Source organism: Terrapene carolina, unplaced genomic scaffold (genome assembly GCF_002925995.2).
Source record: "Terrapene carolina triunguis isolate 2854851 unplaced genomic scaffold, T_m_triunguis-2.0 Scaffold67, whole genome shotgun sequence".
Classification (NCBI taxonomy): domain Eukaryota; kingdom Metazoa; phylum Chordata; order Testudines; family Emydidae; genus Terrapene; species Terrapene triunguis.
Genome location: NW_020664418.1, coordinates 47437438 through 47455844, shown reverse-complemented (window position 1 = coordinate 47455844; position 18407 = coordinate 47437438). Strand labels below are relative to the sequence as shown.

General features: G+C 41.9%; 2 protein-coding genes and 4 non-coding genes across 6 annotated transcripts; all 6 read left to right on the top strand.

Annotated features, from left to right (window-relative positions):
* The first annotated feature begins 432 nt into the window (after positions 1 to 432).
* Positions 433 to 7468, top strand: RPL4 (ribosomal protein L4). The gene is made up of 10 exons (XM_024205622.2): positions 433 to 506; positions 1786 to 1957; positions 2969 to 3075; positions 3608 to 3746; positions 4282 to 4406; positions 4898 to 5027; positions 5983 to 6139; positions 6363 to 6446; positions 7125 to 7245; positions 7348 to 7468. Exons 1-10 carry the CDS (start codon positions 504 to 506, stop codon positions 7387 to 7389), a joined length of 1080 nt encoding a protein of 359 aa, XP_024061390.1. The 5' UTR covers positions 433 to 503; the 3' UTR covers positions 7390 to 7468.
* On the top strand, positions 1615 to 1714 carry LOC112110617. Its single transcript, XR_002908432.1, has one exon. It is a non-coding gene; the product is annotated as a small nucleolar RNA SNORD16 (small nucleolar RNA).
* On the top strand, positions 2806 to 2877 carry LOC112110600. Its single transcript, XR_002908427.1, has one exon. It is a non-coding gene; the product is annotated as a small nucleolar RNA SNORD18 (small nucleolar RNA).
* On the top strand, positions 3442 to 3541 carry LOC112110611. The gene has a single exon (XR_002908430.1). It is a non-coding gene; the product is annotated as a small nucleolar RNA SNORD16 (small nucleolar RNA).
* On the top strand, positions 5104 to 5174 carry LOC112110607. The gene has a single exon (XR_002908428.1). It is a non-coding gene; the product is annotated as a small nucleolar RNA SNORD18 (small nucleolar RNA).
* Positions 7469 to 12643: 5175 nt separating the features above from the next.
* Positions 12644 to 16802, top strand: SNAPC5 (small nuclear RNA activating complex polypeptide 5). Its single transcript, XM_024205546.2, has 3 exons — positions 12644 to 12880; positions 14757 to 14846; positions 15505 to 16802. The coding sequence occupies exons 1-3, from the start codon at positions 12791 to 12793 to the stop codon at positions 15604 to 15606; spliced, it is 282 nt and encodes a 93-aa protein (XP_024061314.1). The 5' UTR covers positions 12644 to 12790; the 3' UTR covers positions 15607 to 16802.
* Positions 16803 to 18407: the final 1605 nt, after the last annotated feature.

Sequence of the window (18407 nt, the reverse complement as noted above, 5' to 3'; positions counted from 1 at the left end):
CCTCAGTCAGTCAGGGCAAGCCAAGCGAAGCGAACTACGCGCCTTCCCGCCCCTCTGGGGTCACGGCCCCTCCAGCCGGGACTACACCCAGCACAGCCCGGGATCAGAAAACACTATTTTTAATGTATTGAGCGCTAACCATTCGTTGCGCGTTATTTTTGTCATGTTATCACCATCATTTTATTAAAAAAAAAAACGTTATAGGATAATTTTTGTCAGGTCCGCCTCGGAATCCATCCGCCAAAAAATAGTCCCCAGGCTCGGGAGGGATGGGCAGCCTGGGAGGTCGGGGTATGAGACTATCTCCACAACCTCAACCGGAGGGTGGGTGGGAAGATTAGAGGACCCGCTTTCTTGCCGTCTCCTGGCAGGTTTGGGAGGGATCGGTTAGGGAAGGGTGCGGTGGAGGGTTACATATAGGGAGACGGTAGTAATAGGTCCTTCCTTTTCCGGTTGGGGCCGTGGCGGAGTGAGGAGCGAGAACCAGCGGCTCCTCTGCCAGCATGGTGAGGCGCGGCCTGTGGGGCTGGGCTGTGGGGTGGCAGGTCGATAAGGGGGTGCCGGGCAATGGGGCGAGCAGTAAGCCAAGGAGGGGGGAACGCGAATCGGTGGGCAGAGCCGGGCCGCCTGCGGGCGGAGGGCACCGGCCGCGGGGCAGTCGGCCGCCATTTTGGAGTCGTCAGCGTTCGGCCTGCCGCGTGGTGCCGGCATGGGGGAGCGGAGTAGGCCTGGGCGGGAGGGAAGACGGAATCTGGCGGAGCAGGCCGGTGTGCGATGCGGGAATGGAAACGGGCTTGGCTCCCGCGGGACGGGCCATGGCTGAGATCCCGTAGCGCGTGGTTCAGCTCTGGGCCCCGCCTGAGAATCTCATTTTATTGACGGGGGGCGAGAATGGGGACGGGTCTAGCCTGACTCTCGGCTTAATCCGCTTCCCGACTGTTCCTTTTTTAAAGCATGGAAGGGTTGGCTATAGGGTTGTTAAAATGGACCATGCGGGGCCGTGCCCTCTCCCTGTCCCGGTTCCTTACCTTCCACCCAGAAAAAGATACAGGGTTTGAAAAACGCTTGGGGTGAAATCATGTTACAACTTCCCACGTAGTAGCATGAGGCAAGAACCTGGTTTGAACAGCCTGTAGTTGCATGTATTCTGCCAGCCCAGCCTACAGATTTAGCTGATGGAGGTTGTAGTTGGAAATTAGTGTAATGGACTCTTTCATTATTAGGAATTTTTGCAATATATAGTATGTATCATAGTTGTTAGCTAAATGCTCATATGAGCAAAACTGGGGAAGAAGGGAGGGAGAAACTTTTAGTATTGTGTTAGTGACTTGAAGGAGAGCTCTCTGTAACTTGAAACCTTGGGGTTTTTTTCACAACAGAAGTTGGTTGGAATGAAAAATATTTCCTCCCTCACAACGTTAATGGCAGATCCACACCATTTTGTTAAGGCCAGGAGTTTGTTTCCAAAATATTGGTTATATATATTTGAGGTTCTTATTAGGCATTGGAGGGGAAAACAGTTTTACATCATTGCTGACTTCCCCCAAGTGTGTGTGTGACTACTCGTACAGTGTTACAAAGTTGTTTGGTATAAGTATAAATGGAAATAGTTATTGCTGTGATGATATAATTTGCGTCTTATCCAGTGTTCAGTGACAGTTGCCTGCTGTCAGCATGCTGGCGCTGTTGAACTGAAGACACTTGACCCTGAGCAATATTTTAAACACCTTTTGAATCTGAAGCACTCAACTTGTTGGTGCTGAAGAAAACTCTTGTCTTTTTCAGGCTTGTACTCGTCCATTAATATCTGTGTACTCCGAAAAGGGGGAGGTATCAGGCAAAAATGTCACCATGCCTGCTATATTTAAAGCTCCTATTCGCCCTGATATCGTGAACTTCGTTCATACCAATTTGCGCAAGAACAATAGACAACCCTATGCTGTCAGTGAACTTGCAGGTATGATTTGTGTACAGAATTTGAATAGGTTCATTTAGATCAGGATTATTGTTTTATTACGTTAATATATAATACTTACCAACTTACTGTATACATGCCACTTACATTATTTTAATTTTAGCTCTAATACTACTAGGACTTAATTTACATAGTACCTTACAACCAGAAGGACTCAGAACTGCAGCTACCTCTGGTGTGGAACCAGAAATGAACACTGCAGAAAATATCTTAGTCAATTAGAACCACAAGGGGAATTTTTGCTAGGCGAAATCAGTAAACAACCCTGTTATGAGTAGTGCCATAAAACAGTGGTTCTCAAGCTTTCCAGACTTCTGTACCCCTTTCAGGAGTCTGAAGCCCAAGTCCCACCGCCCAGGGCTGAGGCATGTAACTTAGCTTTGCGGGGCTCTCTGGCATAGAGCTCCAGGCAATTGCCCTGCTTGCCACCCTCTAACACCAGCCCTGCACTTGCAACCCTCCTTAAATCCATCCCATGCCGCCGCCACCTCCCTCCCCAGGGCTCAGGACTCCCAGGTTGAGAAACACTGATCTAGATGAGTTGATGTATCCCCCATGGATACGCGTACCCCTGGTTGAGAACCGCTGCCATAGAATACCGGATTGCCATTGGTGGTTAGGTCATTATCTCAGTTTTCCTCTGAAGTTTCCCATCCAAGTACTTAAACAGGCATAAGGTGTGAAAATCTGTATGTTTACAGTGTCCATCTTAAAGTTAAGTAAACTTTGTAATTTACATTCACATTTTGATAGTGTAATGGTATAGTCCCAGTTATTGTCTCTGTCCAAATTTGTGTTCAAGCTTCAAAATCTGTCTTAATTTAACTACATAGAAATGATGAGATTCCACTTCATTGGTCCGTGTTTCTGAACTATATGATATCAGTGGAAGTTCTGATTCTCTTGAATTCTTTATTCCTATGACTTAGAAAAAATAGATTGTTTCACTTTCTCTGGACTTTTACTGATGAATTAAAAAAAAATTTGTTTCAGGACATCAGACCAGTGCTGAATCTTGGGGTACTGGAAGAGCTGTTGCTCGTATTCCCCGAGTGCGAGGTGGTGGAACTCATCGCTCTGGCCAAGGTGCTTTTGGAAATGTATCCTTTTGATTTTGATTGTAATTATTGAGTCGGTGTAAAATTGAACTTTTTGAGGGACGGGGGGAGCAGAAATCTTCTGATTTAATTACCAGGATTATCTAAATGCTAAATGTGAAGGTTCTTCCTCTTTCTACATGTACTGTAGATTGGACTGCATCATCAAAAGTTCAAAAGTCTATGGTAATATGAGGGCTACAGATCCACTTGTCTGGATTCAAATGTATTTTAATGTACAAAACAATTAACTGATAACCATGAGGAATCTGTTAGTCTTTAAAGTGCCACTGGACTCCTCGTTGTTACCATGAGGAAAGATCTTTAGTTCTTCTAATTTTTGAGATACACATTGCTGTCTGTTTAGCTTGCCATGATGTCGTAATTTGCGTCTTACTCTGTATTCAGTGACAGTTGCCTGCTGTCAGTGAGCTGGTACAGATGGTTGACGAACAGCTAATGCTGAGCAAGGCTTTAAAAGGTCTTGTTCTGTAAAAACATTTGAAAAGTTTTATTCTTAACTATGGATGCACAGATGTGTCGCGGAGGCCGTATGTTTGCCCCAACCAAGACTTGGCGACGTTGGCACCGCAGAGTAAATACAACTCAAAAACGGTATGCCATCTGTTCTGCTCTGGCAGCTTCTGCTCTCCCAGCACTGGTTATGTCTAAAGGTGGGTATGTTGAAAATTCCAGAACGCTTGCTCTTTACTGCTGCACAGCATGCCAACAGCTCATTATTGTATTGCCATGGGGTAATTTAGTTTACTCCGAAGAAGTTGAGTGTTGTACAGTATTACAGTACAACTTTTTTAATGATATCCACTTCATGTGAAGTGTTTCAAATAAAAGGAGCATATATGTTGAGTAAAGCTGAACAAACAGTACATCGAGATTATACAGAACAGAATGGAAACAGCCTGTCGTTGATGTGAATCTTGCCCTGGTAGTTTATGGTAGTTGCAGAAATACCAGTTTTGAGTCACATTCCAGATCACCACTATGATTGTTACTCTTATTAGAGGCCCAAGACAAGTTGAACTAACCTCAGCCCTAGAAGTAGTCCCTATAGGTGTGATTTGAGGGGACACCAGTGGGGTGAAGTTTGCATTACTGCTTTTGCTATACATGTTCATTATTACATTGAGATTTGTGTGGGCAAAAAAGAATAGATAACTTATAATCAAATTCTCATAAAATACTTATCAGGCCACCGCATTGAAGAGGTCCCAGAACTTCCTCTGGTAGTTGAGGACAAAGTTGAGGGTTACAAGAAAACCAAAGAAGCTGTTCTGCTTCTGAAGAAGCTTAAAGCATGGAATGACATTAAAAAGGTGAGTTGTTTACTGTCAGTACAAGTAAACCTTTTACAAATCCCCATTAAAACATTGCTCATGCCAGACTGCAGCTCAGTAAATTAATATGTTGGCTCTAAAGTCTTCATTTGCTATAATTTAATTAGTAAATAATATAAACTTTGATGTTTGCTTTTATATGCCCTAGTCATATCTTGACTTCACTTTGCTAAAAATTAAATACTTGACAAACTATAGTAGGTTCAAAGCAAATTATAGCCGATCAATGAAAATTTCTCTTTCACTATGCTGCTTCACGTCTCTGCCCACTTCCTTCTAAGACTCTTCATTTCAGTGTTGCATAGAAAAGCATTTTAATAGCCTGATTTATCTCCAGAATGATGAACTTTTCACTGGTCCGTGTTTCAGATGAACAGTGATGATGGTGAAAATCTGACTTCTTGATTGTGCTACTTCTTAATAGTCAGAATTGTACTGTTTGGATTTCTAGATGTGTTCTTTCTGCATAGGTTTATGCCTCTCAGCGTATGCGTGCTGGGAAGGGTAAAATGAGGAATCGCCGTCGCATCCAGCGCAGGGGACCCTGCATTATCTATAATGAGGACAATGGCATCATCAAGGCTTTTAGAAATATCCCAGGTAACTTTGAATTACTGAACAAATGGCAGTATATCTATTATCAGGAGGCTCTGATCTTCTGTTTGGATGAGAGTACCTAGAATGATGAGATTCCACTTCATTGGTCCGTGTTTCTGAAACGCATGATTTTGTGGAAGTTCTGACTACTATTTGAATTCAGTGAATGTATATACAGTAAAAGCTTTTGTTATCTGGCATGTAGGTTATCTTATGACACTATCTATCACTATGGGCAGCGCTTAGCATACACCCAGATCAATAAAAATACACTTAACGCTAAAACTGTACTGAACCTAATTTAATCTTTGATTCAGAAGGCACTTCAGGATCTTGCAGTGCCTCAGGGTCATCATTATCAACATCAGTTATCATTGTAGATGTAGAAGGTGGAGGAGATTGGGCTGAATCTGTAATGACCCTATGACACACCCTGGAAGCTGCTTTTTTAATAAATCCCTGATATCAGCTTGCTTGCTTGTTTTCTGCCTCTTTTGCATAAAAGTAGAGTGCAGAATGTGCAATTGCATAACCTGGGCAGTATACTAGTCCCAGTTACTAGATTGAAGATTTGTATTGGGAGATATCAGAAATGCTGGTTAATAGAGCTTTCCAGCTGGTGAAGTGCCAGATAACGCAGTTTTTACTGTATCTCTGAAAGAATCTGTTTAGTACGTTCAAGGGCATGGTTAGAGATCTGTTTCATTTATTTGACAAAATGTTCATATGGAGCAGAAAGATAACTTGCTGTTACTGATACATTCTCCATTTTTTTGTTGTTTCAAATATTGTAAAATTAAATTTCATACTTTGTTTTGTAATCTTGATGCCTGTATATCTTTGTAGTATAAAGTCTTTAAAACTAGTAAACCCATACTTGCTTTTTGTGGATTGAACTGCTCTGATTTTGCTATTGTATCAAGTGAAATACAAATACTGTGATCTTGTCTCATTTTAGGAATTACTCTTCTCAATGTAAACAAGCTGAATCTTTTGAGACTTGCTCCAGGTGGCCATGTTGGGCGTTTCTGCATTTGGACTGAAAGTGCCTTCCGCAAGCTGGATGAGTTGTATGGTACCTGGCGCAAACCTGCTACCCTAAAGAGTGACTATAAGTATGTATATCTAGAATCTGACTTGGCTAAAAATTTCGGTAAGACAATTCTGACAAGTGATATGGTATTAGTCAACACAAAAGTTCTGTAAATTTTCGTTTAGTGGTAAGATTAGTCTTAACTAAGGATGTAAGATTTTCTAAATAGCTGGCTCTTCATAAAATTGAGTACAGATTAAATATCCCCACCTAATTTTGATTCTAAATGTTTGTGTTTTGTGTAGCCTACCAATGCATAAAATGACCAATACAGACCTTGGAAGAATCTTAAAAAGCCAGGAGATCCAGAAGGCCCTGCGTGCACCAAAGTAATTATTTTTATCTAATTACAAAGTACAAGGGTTTATTTGAACACTTATGCAACTTTTTGGGATGAGAGGGTGTAGGACACTCAACATGGCAAACCAGAATGTTCTTATCCTTTCAATTTCTTGGTTTAAAATCTATTTATTTGAAGAATTTGACTTTATGTAGATTAATTCATGGTACATGGTCAAGTGGTTCTAGCTCTAAAAATAAGGTTTTGGCTATAAATTGAATATTTAGAAACACTTCCATATTTTTCAACTATTGCTTAGGAATTTACACATTCTGCAGTGTATTTACAAACAAAAAAATACAATATTGCTAATATAGGAATACCAGAAAGTGAAACTGGCTAGCCTTCCATTCCATTTTTTCCAAGCTGAATGAAATATGAAATTAATGTGGACAGTCCCTTCCCAGCTGAGTGCCATACATCGTGTAGCATAATCCTTCACTGTTTCCCTGTTTTTCTGACTTTCTAACTTTACCTTACCAAACTAAATATACACGGTGTCTGGATGTAAGACCAAAGATGTTATCAGTGTCCTTCAGACACTGTAGTATCCTTAATTTTCAAAAAACTATGTTAAGTCCACTTTTCTGGAAGAAATAATGTATTCCAACTCTTAAACAGTTTTGCATCTCCCTGAAGAACACTAATTGAGAATTTGTTTTTACAGTAAAAAGATTCACCGTAGAGTTCTCAAGAAGAATCCTCTGAAGAACCTGAGAGTCATGATAAAACTGAATCCATATGCCAAGACAATGCGACGCAATACTATCCTGCGCCACGCTCAAAATGTGAGACTCAAGTTAGCTGTCTAAACTAAGTGTTACTTATTATATATTCTTTGCATGTTTCTGATGACTAATCTTTTTTTCTTTTCTTCTCCCCCCCCCCAGCACAAAATCAAACAAGAGAAGAAGTCCAAGGCTGTAGCATAATGCACTCATCAGACTTATCCACTTAAGTTCAAAGGGCTGTACTGTGGATTTACAACAAATAAATATTCTATTGAGTTGGTGGAGTGTCTTTATTTGTGACCACTACTGCAAATGCTTTGGAGGGAGGGAGGGTGGAGTGAAAGTAAATTAAACCATAGATGAGCAATTAGTTATTTTTAGTGTCCACTGTTATTCTATCAGAAAGCATAATGGGGGATGCAAGTGAAAGGTGCATTAAAAAAAAAAAAAAAAAAAAGTCTTGCCTTATTGTAAAACTTAAATGTAGCTAAACTTTATTAAAAGGGAACTTGATACCTGGGTTATTGTGGGATCACTGGCTAGGGCTTCCAGAATTACTACTGGCATTGGTGTTAGCCCCAGTGGGAAACTGTGGAAAGGGAAAGCCCCTAGTGTAGACAATTCCTCGATGATAAGCAGGTTTATTCTAAGGAAGTTTCACTTCAGAGTTGAGCTAAATTTCCCTTTAATATTGAACTATGACCCACGCATGCTATTTTAAACGTTAAAAATCTATAGTAAGGTTCCCATGCCAACACTGACTGCTCCCTGTGACCCATCCAGCTTCTAAAGTATGGAGACTCTCACTACTTGCCAAACAATACAAGATTTTTCTGTTGTGTATGAATCAAGCTTGTCAATAATAAATATTTTCCCCATGGAAAACACAAGTTTTTGGTTGAAAGATGAAGTGGTTGAAAGCTTTTTGAAAACCAAAATCAAAGCTTCCCAAAGACACTTTCAATGAAAATATTAATTTCACAGAAATCCAGTTTACAATAAATTGGACTAGCCTTAGTTATGTATAATACCCAGAGAGTTAGGAAGAACTGATTCTTTCCTGCCTAAAACCTGTTTTTAATATTAAAACAATCTGACCAACTTTGTGGTGTTGACTTGGATCTTTGTCACTAGGGTGCCATGGCAAGTTTAACACTATGCAAGTACTTTTAAGTCATGAAATCTAAACCACTTGCATAGTGTCAAATTTGCCATGGTGCACTAGTGCCACAGACTATCCCTCCTCACAGTTGTAATATACAGCTTACAAAAAAGTGTAGAGAAGGGAGGGAGGAGAACTGACATGAAGAATTGAATTGGATGACAAATTCTAAATTGTATTTTTAAGGAAGCTTAAGACTGGAGGAATAGACTACAGGACTGGTGGTCAGCAGTGAAAGTAAAGTGAAAAATGGGTGTGGTTGGAGGGATTTAGGGTGCAATTCTGTACAGGAAAAGCATGAGGGAAACCAGGAGTGGATAAAAAGAAGACATTAATGAGCTGGCTTACTCTGAGACTGAAGAGGCAGAGTAACCTTTATTCAGAAAGACAACAGTGACAGAATAACCTCATAGTGGAGGTAACATGGGTAAAGCAACACTATGTTGAAGTTTGTCTTCTACAAAGGCTAGGAGCAGTACTATGACTCTCTAGATGGAATGAACTCGATACTTGCTTTCTCTTGCTGAATATATAACATGCAGTTGGTTGTCTTGAATTAACAGGCTTTTTATAACTAAGCCTAGACATAGGATCCTCTGCTCTTAGGGCAAATGTAAAGCAAATGCAACATTATCAAATTCAAAAATAGCTTCTCAGATTAACCTCTTAAATTCTCACAGTTCTTTGGACAGGAACTAGACATTATGCAAAAGAACTTCAAAATCAGTTTTTAATGGAAACTGGTTAAACAGATGTAAATCTTAGCTATGATAGGCTGAAAAATTTGAAACTTCACTATGCTACTAAGGCTCTAACTTATAAACCTAACATGGGATCATGAAGATTAATGAGTTCAGTTAAGCTGTTGGAAAGCTCAAAGCCCTTTGCTGCTGCAGAACCACCTGGGGATATAAACAGAATTTTTAATCCATTACTACTACATTTGAGATGTGGGGATTTCAAGAGCTTACACTTAAATGCCTGCCTAGCTAACTTATTCCTTAGTAACTGTGTACATGATCCTGCTAGTTAAGGAGATCTGTAATGGATTGCATCTGAAATCACAGATAAAATGCAAATAGTTTCTGGATCAAAAATAGTGAAGGTACCCAGTATGGGAACCCTGCTAGCTTTCAAAGTGCTCAATATGTGTAACAACCACACGGTGGCAGTTGAGAAGTAGAAATCTCCATGCCTGTTTAGTCAACCTACTTCTCTTGCCAAACTAATAAAGGCAAATGTTGTTCCAAGAGTATTTTAGTCTTGGATACTAAAATTGTTTTGGCAATTTTAGAAGCTAAGAGCCTAATGAGAATTAGGACCCCATTTACTCTAGAGCTACATAAACATTGTAAAAACAAATTCCTGTCCTAAAGATTCTATAGTGTAATATAAAATGCAGCAAGGGAAGAACAGGATGAGAATAACCATGCTCATAGACTAGATATATATGCAATTAGCCTTCAACTAGAAGAATATGATAGGTAGTGCATTAGGATTGAGTGTCATTACAGTAGACTGCTTATTTCCCATCTCCCTTGTGCAGGAATGCTATAGCAACTGGTTATGGTTAGTGACTGCAAAATGTTTAAGGATGATATGACATTCATACTATATTAGTTATCCTGTATGCAACACAATTTGGTGTAAAGGATTTGACATTTAGGTCCAGGGCTACTACCTTATTTACCATACACATAAGCTACTGGAAAGCACCCTTAACTTGCACCTGTTCACATTGTGGGTACAACAGTAATTAAATATTTCAAATTCCCTCTAGCTTTTTAGATACAAAAGTTGTCAGTTTTTTTATTACAAAAATAATTCAACTTTTCCCAAACAAAGGGACCACATGTTAATTTGTTTAATAAGCTCATTTAATAAAATTTCTGATAAGACTCGGGAAGCTAAAAGGGAAAGTGAGACTAGTACTCATATTTAAAAACAGATCAGAGAAAATAGACAGCTTTTTATAGTCTGGCAAAAAGATACCCTCATCAAAGGTACTGATTTGCAAGTTTATTACTATATCTTATCTAGTATAATATAACTTCCTATAAAAATATTTGATCATTTGTTATTTATACTCATTCCTTTACTGTAGATTTTCCTTCTGTTTTCCCATTTTCTTCCATCACCTTTGTAGAGGGTGGTGCAAAGAGTAGACTGGCCCAAGGATTTAAATATACCCTTCCTAAACCATCCTAAACAAGTGACTGAAACCAGTTTGCCTCTTAGCTCTTCTGTTTGCTTCATGCCTTTTTTTTCCAGCTGTTACCAGCTGCCAGACAAAGCGTAGTAAAGTAACGTCCTCTTCAAGTTTAAAGTATCTGACAAACCTCCATCCATCCCAAATATTAGAGGACTATTCTGAATTGCATGAGTCTGGATTGCATCTTAAATAGCACACAAAATCAAGTTTTTAGCACACAAAAGCATTAACTTATTTCAGGAAGGGGTAAGAAACCACTGTGTACACACAGATGAAGTACAATATGGACGTATTTGGAGCTGGTACTATAGTTGCACTTTTGCTATAATGTTATTTATGTTACTACACATGGAAGATGTCAACTTCCCAATGACTGAAGAGTACTAGTGCATTTGGAACTATGGTGATCTATGGAGGAGTAAGGAGAAGTTTTGCCTTGTAGCAGGACCAAATTAACTTATGGGTCCTATGACATCTTTTACTCTTTTAGAATTATAAGGTTTTTAAATTATGTGTTTTTAAGGTTCTTTGACAAGTGCCTTGAGAAAACCATTGCATATTCAAGTGTTAAGTAGTCAACCCTTTATTCCCCCATGGGAAATGAAGGACAGAATGGTTTTGAGGAAAAGGCATAGGAGTGGATGGTACCAGAGAGAAATTTGACTTCTGGCTATGCTACAGACTTGTAATTGCAAACAAATCCCTCACTTTCCAAGGCAAGATATTGTTTGTAAATATCTTAATATCCCTGCCTCAAGCTTCTACAATAGTATAACATTGTGTTTTGATTATCACCAAGACATTTTCAAGCCCTAAAGGAGAGAAACAAAAGCTAAAAAAGCTTCGTTATCCACAGCCTCTTATGTTTTATATCTCTATCCCTTTTTAGCAACAATCTCTGTTCTTTTACAATCATGAGAGACATTTAAATGGTGAACTTTCAAAGGACTGTTAATTTGACCTTTACAAGAATAGAATCATTTACTCACTAAAATAGTAGACCTATGATTGTGGGCAGTGTTTCCATGTTGATCAGACCCTATGTTTTCAAACAGACCTAGGTTACGGTGTGCCTATTCTCCCTGTGAAGCCTGCACTGGCCAGTTGAGGTCAATACACATGATGTAAAATCTTCCTCTTTCCCCTTACCCCATCATTTGGGGTTGGAGTCATCATCCAAGCAGCTACCATGTTTATCTGTTTGCGGCACCTGCTTACTATCTTTGATTCAATCCATCCATTACTTTCTTCGCTCTCCTCTGAGTCTTTCCTCTCCTTCCATGCTCTCCTCACCATATATATCCCTTTCATTCATCCGGTGTGTGTCTGAACCAGTGACATCCTGCTTCCCAGATTTTGTCAGCCACATCACGAACTTCGATTTCCATCCTCCTAACCCCTTCATTTGGCAATCTCTGTCCCAGCCTGTAGCGAAGACATCTACATTTTGAAAACTGGGGGGGGGAGGGGGGCTCTGAACCTCAGTTTAAAATACTCACATAGAGGATGGTGAAGGGCCTGTGGCGGTGGGCTCGCTGCTGGGTGAGCCTGGCCCTATCCTGTCTGGGTGACAGCTGCTATTCAGGCCACCAGGACAGCGATGGAACCTGGGGCCTCCCCCTAAAGTGACCAGATGTCCCGCTTTGATTGGGACGGTCCCGATATTTGGGGCTTTGGGCGCCTATTACCCCCCACCCGGTCCGGATTTGTCACACTTGCTGTCAGGTCACCCGACCCCCGCCCCCAGCATGAGGCAGGCTCTGGAGCAGCCGCGGGGCGGGCCCAGAGGGGACGCGCGAGACACACTGGCAGCTGCACGTGGCGGTTCCAGTTTCCCTCAGGAAGACACGGCGGCGCGTGCCGGGGGGGGGGGGGGGGGGGCAGCCTGAGGCGGGCCGGGCTCCCCCTCGCCGCGTGCCCCCGGCGGGCTGTGGCCGAGCCTGGCGTGGGCCCCCGGAGCCGGCGAAGGGACGCTGGCGCTGTCACCTTGATTGGTGGCGCTAGCGACCCGCCCCGCCTTTCCTAGGGGGCCGGAAGCCGCCGAAGCACTTCCGCCCACACCCGAGGGCGCCGTTCCCCGCCGCTCTCCCGACGCGCGGCGCTCGGGGGACGCGTCATCGGCCTGCGCCGCCTGCCTGCGGTTGGAGGGGCGCCTGAGGTGCCGGGGGTGGGGCGAGCGACGCGCCGCCGCCAGGGGGCTGGAGGCGGCCGGGCCCCACGCGGGGAGGATGCTGAGCCGCTTGCAGGAGCTGCGGAAGGAGGAGGAGACGCTGCTCCGGGTGAAGGCGGCGCTGCACGATCAGCTCAACCGGCTCAAGGTCAGCGGGGCCCGGGCCCGCCTCCCCGGGGACCCTCCCCTTCGGCGTCTCCCCCCGCCCCCGCGTTGCCCTGGCTCGGGGCCGAGCGCTGCGGCCCAGCTCTGCTGCCTTCGAGCGGGATCCGCCCCCCATCCCGTGGGCTGCCTGCTTCCTCCCCCCGGGCTTGTCTCCCCTAGGCCCCGCCCGTCTCCGCCGAGGGATCCCGCTGAGCCCGCCCCGGGAGCCCCGCCCTGGTTCCTTCCCCAGCCCACGGGCGGGGCCTGGCCTAGCTCCGTTGCGGTGAAGGGGGCTCGAAGTCTGCCCCTTCCCTGGGACGCGTTACAAGGGGGCGCTGCCTATATGGCCACTCTCCTAAGTAGGGATGTACAGTGTTAACCGGAGAGCGGAGTCAGCCACCTTGCGCGTCAGCCGCAGGCCCTACACCGGCCAGCGCCGGCCCAGCTGCTCAATCCGTTAACCGTTTCAACGACCTATTTTAAAATCGTTTAAACACTTACTTTTTAAAAAGTATTTACATCTCTGTTTCTAACTGGAATCACACCTTAATCCCCCCTCTCAATGTACAGTCTCTTTGAAGAGAGGCCTTTTAGACAACCAAGCAGAAACTTATTATTTTGCATTTGTTTGTGTATTCCCTTATTTTCCTTTTCTTTATTTTTGTCAGACCGTATACTGTTCGAAAGAAGAAGTGACATTATGATGTAGTTAGCTAGATTTTACTTATGTCTTGAATAACTAAAAATACTTTTAAAAATTGGGAGGCATGATTGGTGGTTAGAGCAAGAGCGTGGGAGTCAAGACTCCAGCATTCTTTTCCAAGTGATTCATTCTGTAAACTTGGACAAATCATTTTGTTGCTTTATAGCTTCAGTTTCCTCATCTTTAAAGTAGAGATAATGGCTTTGTTCCAGAGGTTTTGTAAGGCTTAATTAAGTTGTTTTTAAAACACTTTGAGATCCTTGATTGAAAATGTATATGTGCAAAATACTAAAACGTAAATTATTTTGGTCTTCGACAAAATTATTTGAGTGAAGGCTCCTTTCATTACAGCACTCAGGAGATAGCTTGCCATGACCTATACAGCCTTTTCATAGCTATTTCCTGCAGCAATTGTTTGAATGCCGTAAAGTTTTGCAAGGCAGAGTGTGACTGTCTGTGAGATGCCAAGACTGCGGTATGAGAAAGGTGACAGAATTATTAATAGACAATTCACCCAGGGAATGCACTGATCATATATCATTTCCGGCAAGGGATATAACGTCTTTCAGAAGCATGCTGGTATGTGCAGAGTTTTCAGCATCACAGTTTTCAGAAGTGATGTCCGTCACTTTATCACCTTTAGATCTCACCATATTTAAAAAGACATGGTATTGTAAAATTAACTTCAGAAAAGCATGTGAGCAGAGCAACAAAGCTCTGCTCAGTTTGACATGCTTTTTTGTATGTATCAGAAATAGATTAGACTTGTCAAATACCAGTAAGCGAGTATAAGTATGCCACCCAGGATGTAGCAGTCTTTGGTGAATAGCTTATATTCAGACTTGCTTCCTGTTTTCTTCATATTGTGTTAAAAGTAGAATTTGTAATTTTAAAGGTATTATTAACTAGTAATAGTTCCTATGCTGTGGGCTGTTCCACAAGACAAATGATACAGAACCTGGTGTGTAGCTTCATCTTTGTTCAGGATATATAGTTCGCATCAAGATCATCACAAGAGCTCTTAACAGTAGGTACTATGAGTTCAATGTATTGGAATTTACCTTCAAAAGGCTACTTTGTCACTCTTCAAAAACAATAAATAGAACTTGAGTGTATCTTGCTAACAGGCACAAAGAAATAACTGCTGGAAAGATTTATTCCAATATCTTATTTCTAGGTGGAAGAGCTGGCCCTTCAATCTATGATTAGCTCCAGAGAGAAGAATGTAATGGTCTCTCCACCAGGTATCACAGAGGAGACTCAAAAAGTAAGGAACACTCTTCTTGCCTTTTGACAGGAAGAAGGCTCACTCATTTCTCATGTAATACTACACAGAAGCATAAGTATCAAAGAATATGAAAGCAACAAAATATTATCTGTTCTTGTTTGAGTCACTCTATATGAGGAAGTTTCTGGTAAACATTTTATGTAGGGTTCTTATATTGTTACACTACTCACCAGCTAAGAGACCAAATAAATGACTTCTCCCTCTTTTCCTCCTAACAACACCAGGTTGTTTCTGGGAGTTGGATTGGGAAACACTTGCCTTACATTTACACTGTTTTAATTCACAGTCAGTAAAGCTTAGCATGCTGTAAGCAAGGAAGTATAAAGCTTTTGCTGTAACTTTGTTTAGCCAGGATACTACAGGGGGTGGAAATTTGGTGCATTGTCAAATAGTAACTCTTTGCTGAATATATGATCAGGCTAGAACTAGTTAAAACTATGCTGTGGAGAAGTTGCTGCTTACCAGCTCAGTGGGTCCAGTACAGAAAGGTCTCCCTCTAAAAAGGTTGTTGAGGTTCTGAAAGGTGAAGCTTATTTCATTTTTTATTAGCACTGAGATCCTCAGAGGGAAGATGCTATAGAAGTGCTCAGTATTACTATTCCTCTTGATTGATAACTTGAACTTGTTGTTGTACCAGACCCTTGGGCAGATGGACAATGAGACTGCTATCAATCAAACTGAATTACAGCTAAGTATTCAAGACCATGAAGAGGAAGAGGAGGATGAATCGGACTCCTGAAGGGGGGAAAAATGGGAGACAACTGGTGTTATTTATCCTAGACTCAGGAAATTCCCCTTTGTTCAAGCAAAACTTCCCATCAGATTCTACTTGGTGCTGTACACAGATATGAACTACATAAATGAATGAAAATTACTTTTGGAGGGTTCCAGTGAGGTTAGACTGGTGGCACAGATGACACAAGCTTGTCAAACTCTTGTTTTGGATGTTAAATGAATGAAAAGTTGTTGCACAAATATGTAGCATGATCCCTTTTACATTTAAAGCCTAAAATGTAGTTTACTACTTGTTTGTATATAGGTGGGAAAAGTTAATGTAGTTAACTGAACTAATTTAGTGCACTAAAAGCAATAACTATTCCAACTGTAATTCCACAAAAGTGGAGATTAGGAAATTGCAGTGATCTAGGTAATGAAAAATGATGGCCTGTCCAGAATTCATGTAATGTTATACTAATAAGTTAGTGTTGCACTTAGCAGCAGACAAAGCATTTCCTCTCCTGATGACTTGCAGATACTAAATCGCTGCAGCTGATTCTTGTATCATTCCTTAAATAGATGTTAGAAGGCATAGAAAACCAAACTTGTGTTATGCTGCTAAAAATAGAAAATAAAAGTAATATCTTAACTGAGACACCCTTGTCAACCTCTCATACGAATACAGTGTTTATACACTAGATTTGAAAAATCTGGTTTATAAAATGTGTGTAAAGCATTCCAGTGTTGATTAGGATTAAGCTTTAAAGCTCCTGTTGATGTCTCCCTTAGCAATACTAGCCCTGCACAAGAACTTAGTAGAAAACCAAATAAATGTCATTTTACTTATTTAACAAATGGGGAGGGGGAAGTTTGCAATATGTTCAGTGTTCTAGATGTGGTTATAAAACATGATCCAACTTCTAGACAGCTCCTGCCCGATTGTAGGAAAATATTTGAGGAACGACTGTTGGCTCTTGGTTAAAGCTTAGCTATGGTTTGTAGTTATGGAAACTAACTTTTAGAATGTGGGTATAACATCATCTTCTGTTGCCTGGCTCTGAGTGTAATTGAAGTTTCAATCTTGTATAGGAGAATGATTTGCAGGCTTTTCCCCAAACTCATCAGAGTTGGGGGAGGCTAGCAGAATGTTTCTGGGCTGGATATGTCCCAAGTTTAGGTTAGGATGTCAAAATAAACGGATTGTTTTTGAAAAGTGTATACTCTTGCACACGTAGTTTGTAAGGGTTGTGGGACATGACCTGTGTCATTCCTTTGTTTTGTAGAGGTGAGTATATTTGCTGGCACTTGATCCTACTCTTTCCCCTTATATCTTGAGACAGCGACCGCTTGTTGCCCTCCTTTCTCTTGCCTAAACTCAAGGCAAAACATGTTCTATAACAGTTAGCCTTAAGCCTCATCTACTCTGGACAATTATGACATGTTATTGTTGGCTGAGTGTCTACACACACTTGCTACCGTTTTAAAGGCATACTTTATACCATGTTAGCCTTGCCCTGATGAAGTCTAAATAACACTTGTTCTTAGCCCATGCTTGCTTTTAAAGTTGTGGTGCTAATGCTAGCAACACTAGCAAATTAGCTTGCATGCTACAATTAGGCCTCCTGCCACTGTTCCACTGAGGCCATATGCAGTTGAAGTGGTTAACATGCTGCTGGCTGTGTGGATAAGTGTTGGCAAAATAGGATTTATGTGTTCTGAGAGTTCTGGGCCACTACTACTGTACATATGGTATAGTTTTCTACTGGAGACAGGACCTTAGCCTGGACAGCTTTTAAACTCCATTTAAACATGGTTTGTACTGTGGGACCAGACAGTTTGGATTTGAGCGAGTGGATGGATACAGCATTAGCAGTACTGATGGCTGATATGCTGTTGATGGATGGAGGCAGACTGCCATCCTCCTTTTGCAGCATTTGATCTTGCTGAGCATGAGAAACTGAGGTGGATGACAACAGTCCTGGGCAACGTGGTAGAATGGTTTGAGTCCTTTCTGAAAGCATTGGCTCAAAGCCCTAGAGATGGAAAAGCTGCTCCTTTGCCACCAAATGCCTTACTTTGAGTATCCTCCAAGGATCAATGCTTTGTACACTTCTGCTCAATGTGTACATGGACTGTATTGCCAACAATATGCAGATGAACACAGCTCTACCTTCTCTCTGCAATGTACAATAATGCCACTTTCAGCAAGTTAGTGATTGGATGAGACCAGCTCATGGCTGAACAAAAGCTGGTTGATGCTGAATCCAGGCAAGACACGTGATGCTGATGTCAGAGGAAAGCACTGAGTTTGCAGCCACTGTCCAGTCTCCTTTGGTTAATGATACATATCCACAGTTGATCAAGTCAGTTTGCAGTTTAGGAGTGCTCCTGGATTCCTTGCTGATGCTAAGCTCTTCCTGAGAATGAGTTGCTTGCTACCATGCCCAGCTGTTTAAATGTCTCTATCTTCTTCTGGTGGTGGATTACCTGCCCTCAATAATATATGCATTAGTCACCTCCCAGCTGGGCTACAGCAATACAAACTATGTGGCCATGAAGCAATCAGCCTGCAGGAAACTCCAGCTATTACAAAATACAGCAGTGCAGCTACTGTGAGCATATCAAACTTGCCCTCAGCTCTCTACACTGGCTCCCCAAGGAATATTGTGTCAGTCATAATTCCAGGACAAGAACTGTGTTCGACATCTTTGCTCCTCAGTCACAATGTAAGTGTCTCTAGAGAGGGTAAAGGTTATCTGTGCAGGAAGTAGTGTTTTCATTGGGGCCAGCCAAAGATTGCTGAATGAACTCCCACTGGACCTA

What these genes read in the sequence shown, in the direction of transcription:
- RPL4 (XM_024205622.2), top strand. An exon ending in GGCTTTTAGAAATATCCCAG is followed by an intron (nt 5,028 to 5,982) that starts GTAACTTTGAAT and finishes GTCTCATTTTAG; the next exon opens with GAATTACTCTTCTCAATGTA. An exon ending in TCCTGCGCCACGCTCAAAAT is followed by an intron (nt 7,246 to 7,347) that starts GTGAGACTCAAG and finishes CCCCCCCCCCAG; the next exon opens with CACAAAATCAAACAAGAGAA.
- SNAPC5 (XM_024205546.2), top strand. Translation starts at nt 12,791, where the DNA reads ATGCTGAGCCGCTTGCAGGAGCTGCGGAAGGAGGAGGAGACGCTGCTC. An exon ending in ATCAGCTCAACCGGCTCAAG is followed by an intron (nt 12,881 to 14,756) that starts GTCAGCGGGGCC and finishes TCTTATTTCTAG; the next exon opens with GTGGAAGAGCTGGCCCTTCA. An exon ending in TCACAGAGGAGACTCAAAAA is followed by an intron (nt 14,847 to 15,504) that starts GTAAGGAACACT and finishes TTGTTGTACCAG; the next exon opens with ACCCTTGGGCAGATGGACAA.